Consider the following 7,616-nt stretch of genomic DNA (forward strand, 5'->3'; position numbering starts at 1 on the left):
CATGTCGTTGTCCCCCCCCATCCCAGACCCCCCTCATGGAGCCGGGTCGTCCCGGCCGGCAGCGGGCCCCCGATTGCATTCGCCGACAGAAGCGCCGGGAGCTGGATGCTCGCCGTAGCAAATGCCGAATCCGCATCGGGGGACACCTGGAACGCTGGTGTCGCCTCAAAGAACAGCTGGGCTTCGCCCTGCACTCCCAGTTGGCCCAGTTCCTCCTCGACAGGTCAGCGTAGGGGTCTGCAAAACCCTTAAAAAACCCTCAGGATTGGGAAAAGAGAGGTTTAAGCTCACTCACTTTCTCTCCTCCCGCCACAGGTACAGCTCCCATGGCTGCGTCTGGAGCCCAGGTGGGTGCCTCTCACCCCAAATCCACTTGATTATTTGGGGTCCAAAAGGGGTTTCTGGTGGAGAAGGTCCCTGTTGGCGTTGAGCGCTGGAGATGCACCTGGAGATACTCACCGCCCCAAGCAGGAGGCGAATCGCTCCTTGGGTTTGGCTGCGGTGGGGTTGTTGGCATGATGGAAAACAACCAAAAAGCCAAAGTTTGGAGCTGGTTTTCACCGATTTCTCTGGTTTTTGTGTGTCTTCGTCAGGCGAGCCAGAGCCCAATCTTCTCCACGCCGATGCTCTGCAGCGCCTGGTCGTCCTGTCCCACGGTCATGGTCAAGAGTGCGGTTTCGTCCCCGACGTGAAGCCCCCGGCTCCGGGCAGCACAACCCATCTGGTGTGGGAGTGTGTGGCTGGGCACAGCTTCTCCTGGGGTGTCCCCGGAGCAGTGGGGGACCAGACCCCGACAACTGGCCACCATGGAGAGGAACAACAGGGGGACTCGGGGTGCAGCTCCCCACTAGTCACCGGCCGCCGGCGCTCACTCCGACGAGCAGGGCTGGCCACAGAGTCCAGCTCCGGGAAGGGTGAAGCCGAACCGGAGGGAGCAGCTCAGTCACCCATCGGTGATGGGAACCGGAGGGAAGAACTGGGAGCTGTTAGTCATGGTGGTGATGATGGCAATACAGGTGAGCTCCTCTGCGTCCCCTTCTCCATCCTCATGTCCCCATCTTCCTCCTCCCTCCTCTGCCTCTCCCAACGTCCCAGCTCAACCAGCCCTGCTTCAACTTACCGCAACTCCTGTTGTCTCTTTGCAGCTCCCCAAGTGCCAACGGAGACTGGGACCACGGCAAAAGATCACGGGAGGTGAGTGGTAGCACGCATGAGTCTTCCCCCAGCGTACAACAGTGCTGTCCAGAGCTGAAGGTCAAGTTTGGACCCATCCATCTCATCCCTTCAGTTCTCCAACGGGCAGCCAATGTTTTAATGAAGACCTTCCATGATTAAAACCCTTTGCGACAGAGTTGACTTTGATCATTGCGTTCCTGCAGCACACTTGTCCCGGAGGAGAAAGCAGAGCAGGGGGCTGAGCCCCAAGAAGAAGAGGAGGAAGAGGAGGATGAGGACTTTCCTGAGGATGATGACCTCGCCTACACTGATGACCTGCGTGATGAGAACTACCACCCATCTCTGGACAGGTGAGGAGCGCTTAGAGCTGCTGGGAAGGAGCCTGTGGACTGGGACCATGCGAGAGCCATTCCAGAGGCTCCCAGTCACGCCGTCCTAGTCCAGATGGGTTTCACACTCTTGTCTTGCTACAGCTGACCCTAGCAGAGATGGGAATAATGTCCTTATAGTGCTTAAATAAGGTGCTTCTGGGCTCAAAAGGGCACAGCCTTTTGGGGAGGCATCTTCTTTCACTGTATCTCTGCCTGGGTGAGGGTCTTTGCCATGTCCTACCACGTCCAACCAATGTCCTACCACATGCCACCAATACCCAGGCAATGTCCAACCACGTCCAACCAATGTCCTGCCATGTCCAACCACATCCAACCAGTATCTTACTATGTCCAACCACATCCAACCATCTGAACCATCCTGCCTATCCCACGTCTGTCTTCTCCTCTAGTGACTCTGAGCTGCAGCGACGACAAAGCCAGACCAAAACCCGTAAGAAACCCATAAAGGAGGAGCCACCCCCAAACGAGCCGAGCCTAACCAGCTCCAGCCCATCGGAGGAGAAGAGTGGACGAGTCAGGTGAGTCGTGACGGCCATGTTGGTGTGGTGATGGGCCTTGAGGTGCCTCCATCTCTCTGTGGCCACTGAGCAAGCGTTTTGGGGCACGTTGGGAGATGATGCTGAAACCAGCTGGAAACATCCAACCCAACGATAAAGGCTGCTCGAGCCCCGAGCTCTGGGCAGAACAGGAGCCGCGTGTCCCCAAGGGGGTTTAGTTCTTCTCCTCACGGTGCCGCCGTCTGCAGGGCAGAGCTGCATTACCAGGTCTCGTTGGGCGTTGGAGCTTGCAGAGGTGTGGGGAGGGGGTCCGGCACGTGGATCTCGCTACCGGAGAGGCTTAACGAGTCATCATTTCATCCTCTGTGTCTCTCACGGAGCTGGTCCCCATGCTCAGGTGACCGGGGAGCAAGGACATGCTGCTTGGGCAGGGGTTGAAGACCCCTTTAACCACCACCCTGGTGGACTTTGAAGCCCTTCTTTCAGAGGTTTGCCACAGCAAAAAACTCCATACGTTCCATCCCCTGTCTCCATCTATATCTATGGGGCTTCTCCAGCTCTATATGGTCCAGCTATACGGCCCAGCAGCTCAAGGCCATGGGAAGAGGTGCGTAGCGACGGCAGCGCTGCCAAACTCGAGTGTTGGTCAAGGGGCAGCTTGATAATGACCACAATTAGTTAATTTGCACGCACTCTCTACCTCTGCCTGTCTGAGGCCACGGAGTCGGTTTTAACCTCTCCTTCCCATCCACGTGGGCTCAAAATTCCCTTTTTCTGTTCTAAATAAGCTCAAATCCTCACTCGATTATTCGCTGGGTCTTTATGCAAGAGTATTAAATACCAGTTGGTCTCGATGCTGAAACAAGAGGATGGGCCACGCGTTGCCCCTTGGGTCTGACACACAAGGAGTCGTCCCCTTGCTGGATTTTCTTAACGCTTTTAATACGACGAGGGTGTTAAAAACCCTCTTTTTCATTCGGATTGACCGGAGTGACCACGTAACGCTGCCTTGTAACGCATCTATGAAAGACTGGACCGGCAGCAAAACGCACGCCCCAAAATTCGCCACGTAAGTATCGTGCTGCTCCGTTAACTCTTTCATTAATTTGCTTTTCACTTTGGCCACGGTATCATCGCTTTTTTTCAGTGCTAAACACCCTTCCCGTCTCCTTGCAGCTCCGAAACTGGCCTCGCGAACGCCCTCCCGAAAACCCGGTCCCAGCAAAGGAAAACGCGACGGTAAATCTCGCATTTGTTTTTCTCCTCTCCCTGCTCCTTGCTGGACACGTAGCGTGGGGGGACACCAGGCTCTCCAGTTCCACTTGAGGGTGGAAAAGTTTGAATTAGGTCTAGATCGTCCTCGTTAAGGCCAAAAGAGGGATTTTTTTTTCATATCCCTGAACATATTTTGGGTCCTGCACGCTTTCTGTGCAAAATCCTGGAGTTCAGACCTCCAAAAGTGCCTAAAGATGCACCTAAGGACCGTTGGGGATTTGCAGAAGTGGCTGATGAAAGCGGCCGTTGATTTGCCTGGGCAAGTTTTAAGTGGGTGCTGCCCCTTTTTAAGGCTGAGCTTGGTTACAGAGATCATATTTACAAGCATTTGATTGATTTCCCCCCCCTTCTTTTGTCATAGGAACTGGAATAATGGGGATAAAAGACTATTTTAGAGAGCCTCCAGCCTTCTCGTCTTCCTCTCGCTTCCCAAAGGTAATGCCATCACGAGCTGATAAAACCTTTATAAGAGATTGTGGACAAAGATGCCCAGCCCCTCTTTATTCCATGCAGAGGATGTGGTCTGGCATTGTCGTCTATTAAACGATCTCTTTATTTCTCCTTCCTGCAAGAGCATACTTGTTTTTTGGTTGGTTTTTTGGTTTTTCTTTAACGTATCTTTCTTTAATTTCAGGATGTCAGCCCAAAATAGCTGCTGTTTCCACGGAGCTGCAGATAAAATTGTAGATGAAACGAGGCTGGCGCGAGGTCGACAGCAATCATAAATGTCCTGGGAGATATCCAAAACTGTGTGAAAGACTTTTTGTAATGAGTAATAAAGAAAATATATTCCTATTTATAACGTCTGAAAGGTGCATTTGTTAACGATGCGAGACAGGAGAGATACCGACTTCCCAAAAATGGAAGAAATACAAGAGAAATGGTTGCCCAGAGGATGGTTTTAATGTAGGGTGTGCTTGGAAACCCATCGGCTGCGAGGTTGGAGGACCACAGCTTCTCGACTCAGCGCTTGGTGACAAAAAGAAGGGGACAAGAGCCTCACTCAAGACCTTTCTTTCCCATTGCAGCTGCAAGAGGCGAGCGCGGCCGTGCGACGAGGACGTGGCCCAGATCGGCCCGAAGAGGATCAGGTATGTGGGGCTGAGGGGGAAGAACGAGGAGTTGCAGCCCCTCAGGAAGACGAGAAGGTCCAGCTCAGCCCTTCTGTGGTGGGACACCCTTGGCAAGCAACGCTTACTCTTGCTGGGGGCCTCCTGGAAGGGCTTTATTTGCTTAAATTGAGCTTCTGATGGGTGAGGAGGACCTAGCCGGGGGGGCAAATCCAAAAGGCACAGCTTTTTCGGCTCCCCTCCCTTGCTCATCCTCACCGATGGTGGTTTTCTATTCCGCAGGAAGGCGGCAAAGCGCGAGATCCTCCTGTGCGACTTCGAAGGCTGTGGCAAGATCTTCTCCAACCGCCAGTACCTGAACGTGAGGGCAACCGTTGGGCTTAAATCCACCTCTCATGCCCCAGGAGGAGCAGTCGAGTTGGGCACGAGCGTCCCTCCTGCTCCCAGTCTCTTCTGGGGCCACCAGGAGCTTTGGTGACCCATCAGATGGGTCAGGTTTTGCCCGTCCAAGCTCTGTTTTGGGCATCTTGGCTGTTGTCCTCGAGCTGGAATTGGGCAACCTAAATTGCCCACGGCTTTCCAAAGCTGGATAAGAGATATGGGACTTGTTGGCCCTGTTGTGCCTGAGGTCACTTGGCGTCCCACCACGCACTTCAGGGAACAAAACAGAGGGGCGGTTGTCACTGGAAAGCTTCCTCAAAGTGCAGCTTCTCCGTGGTGATCTCCTCTTTTCTTACTCTCCCTTTTTCTCCCCAAAACGGTAGCACCACAAGAAGTACCAGCACGTCCACCAGAAGACCTTCACCTGCTCGGAGCCCAGCTGCGGCAAGTCCTTCAACTTCAAGAAGCACCTCAAGGAGCACGAGAAACTGCACAGCGGTGAGTTGGCCACCTCAGCACAGGATATCTACCTCCTTACACCACCTCTCCTGCGCTGGTTCCACCTCTGCTGGGCTACAGCTGATCCACACCCACATCCTCACCATGCGCATTTGCATCCCTGGTAGATGTTACCGCACCCGTTTGCTTTCTGCTCCAAAGATCACTCATTTATCATCTCTGTTTCTGCGCTGGGAAGGCACCCCGCCTCCTAAAATACATCCTGAAAGCCGCCTCAGATGGCTTTTCCAGGGTGGATCGGCCCCTAATCCTTTTTTTTCCTTCTGCCCCACAGACAAGCGGGACTATATCTGCGAGTTCTGCGCCCGTTCCTTTCGTACCAGCAGCAACTTGATCATCCACAGGCGCATCCACACTGGGGAGAAACCCCTGCAGTAAGTACCGGTCCCACCGATGTGACCGCCGACTCTCTGGTTGGCATTGGGGTTTCTCCCTGTCGCTTTTTAACTCAAATTTAGCTTCTCAGTGCTCCGTGGGAGAGCCAAGTTCCTTTCTCTGCCTCGAGGTTTCTGATCCACAGCAGCTTCGGGGCGTGGGCTTGATTTGGAGAAGCTTAATAAGCTGGGACTTAACGAGAGCGATGCATTTTCTTGCCTGGAGGGTGCGCTGAAGCCACGCTGAGCTATCGGCAGCGGCGCGGGGCGGTGGCTTTGCTCAGCCCACGTAAAATTGCAGCATCGAGATGAGGCGGGGCCACTTCTCCCTCATTAATACCTTATTTTTGATTCTTTTACCTTAAACTCCCTTCTGTTTTCTCCCAGGTGCGAGATCTGTGGATTCACCTGCCGCCAGAAAGCCTCCCTCAACTGGCACATGAAGAAACACGACGCCGACTCCTTCTACCAGTTCTCCTGCAACATCTGCGGCAAGAAGTTTGAGAAGAAAGACAACGTCACCGCCCACAAAAGCAAAAGTCACCCCGAAGTGCCCGGCGGACCCCCCCAAAGCGAGGGGGGCCATCGACAGACGGTACCATCCCCACCGTTGAACTTCAGCGCGGGGACGCAGGCAGGGTCGGAGCACCCAGAGGTAGGCGGAACATTGGCCATGGAACCCTTGGAGATGCCGGAGCTTGGGGACACCTCGGCAAACGGTGGTGAACCGGAGAAAATCCCATCGGTTGAGTATTCGGGGGGGATCGGGCAGGATCCGGGCGCACCCCAAGGCCGGATGATGGACGGCGTTGGCTCGTAGCAGGACTCGTCCTCAAGTTCTTGGCTCATCCTCAAGTTCTTGGAAGGACCAAAGAGGAGGATGGGGCAAAGCGAAACCATGCTGGACCCCCGTGGCGCGTGGCAGCAGTGCCAAAAACACAAGGGATGGGCAAGGACTGGGAAAAATCCCAACTTCTCTGCCAAAACATGCGTTTCCCTTGAGCTCGCAGGCGCCCACAGCCTCTCGCCCGGCTCCCTTGCTGCAAGGAGGGAGCGCGAGATTGCTGAAGTCCTCAAAAAATAACTGCTTTTTTTTTTTTTTTTTGAGTAAAATCGGGTTTCCCCGCTTGCGCCGGCCACCTCTGCACCTCGATGGGGGAAAAAAAGAGGTAGAAAAGTGAGATTTCCGTGTGTGCAGCCCACCTCAGACACTCAGTCCAAAGGTTTTCCGTAAAAAAAAGGGGCGATTTAGCTCAGGAAGTCAACGGTGGGTGGAAGGGATGGAGGTTGTTAACGGTTTTGGCCTCGGAAATGGGTGTTATTCGATCCGGTGATGGTTCCCCAAGTCCTATAAACATGACTTGCCTTTTATTGCGCCTTTTTTTTTGGGGAAGGATTGGTATATTTATGTGGCTTTGAAGGTCGATAGCTTTATCGCGGTGGGGGGAACCCCACACCCTGCAAACTGTCGGGGTTTGGGCTGGCCAAAAAGTAAAATTAATTGAAAATTGGGGTTTTTACCTTAAACCAGGACAGGAGCGTGGGCTCGGAGACGGTTTGTGACACAGATAAAGGGGCTGCAGAGAGGATGGAGCTCTCCGTGGGAATCGGCGACCCGAAATCAGGGCTGGTTGTAGGAATTAAATATTTGGGAGGGAATTCAAATAGCACTTTTTTTTTGGGGGGAAATCCCATTTTAGGGGAGAAGATGGGTGTTAAAGAAGGGTCAGTGCTTGGCCAGCGGAAGGGCTGCGTCCCCGCACGGAGGGGCTTCCACCCACCTGCAAAAAGGGGCTTTTTCACCCCAAAAAGGGATTTTTTTTCCCCCACCCCAAAACATGGATTTTTTTTCTACCCACCAAAAAAGGATATTTTTCCCCCACCCCTCCAAAAAAGCCTTTCCCCCCCCCAAAAAAAAGCATTTTTTTTTCT

At 53.6% G+C, this 7,616-nt stretch overlaps 1 protein-coding gene across 1 annotated transcript; it reads left to right on the forward strand.

Moving 5' to 3' along the window:
- Window positions 1-35: 35 nt before the first annotated feature.
- ZNF692 (zinc finger protein 692) lies at window positions 36-6,504 on the forward strand. The gene is made up of 11 exons (XM_009885657.1): window positions 36-223; window positions 316-347; window positions 603-1,016; window positions 1,146-1,194; window positions 1,380-1,526; window positions 1,958-2,086; window positions 4,369-4,431; window positions 4,693-4,771; window positions 5,175-5,289; window positions 5,585-5,684; window positions 6,072-6,504. Exons 1-11 carry the CDS (start codon window positions 36-38, stop codon window positions 6,502-6,504), a joined length of 1,749 nt encoding a protein of 582 aa, XP_009883959.1.
- Window positions 6,505-7,616: the final 1,112 nt, after the last annotated feature.

This window comes from Charadrius vociferus, unplaced genomic scaffold (genome assembly GCF_000708025.1).
Source record: "Charadrius vociferus isolate BGI_N301 unplaced genomic scaffold, ASM70802v2 scaffold1545, whole genome shotgun sequence".
Taxonomy (NCBI): Eukaryota; Metazoa; Chordata; class Aves; order Charadriiformes; family Charadriidae; genus Charadrius; species Charadrius vociferus.

Excerpts from the sequence above, each read along its gene's own strand:
- ZNF692 (XM_009885657.1), top strand. The coding sequence starts at position 36 with ATGGAGCCGGGTCGTCCCGGCCGGCAGCGGGCCCCCGATTGCATTCGC. Across the intron at positions 1,527-1,957 it reads TACCACCCATCTCTGGACAG|TGACTCTGAGCTGCAGCGAC; the intron begins GTGAGGAGCGCT and ends CTTCTCCTCTAG. Across the intron at positions 5,290-5,584 it reads GCACGAGAAACTGCACAGCG|ACAAGCGGGACTATATCTGC; the intron begins GTGAGTTGGCCA and ends TCTGCCCCACAG.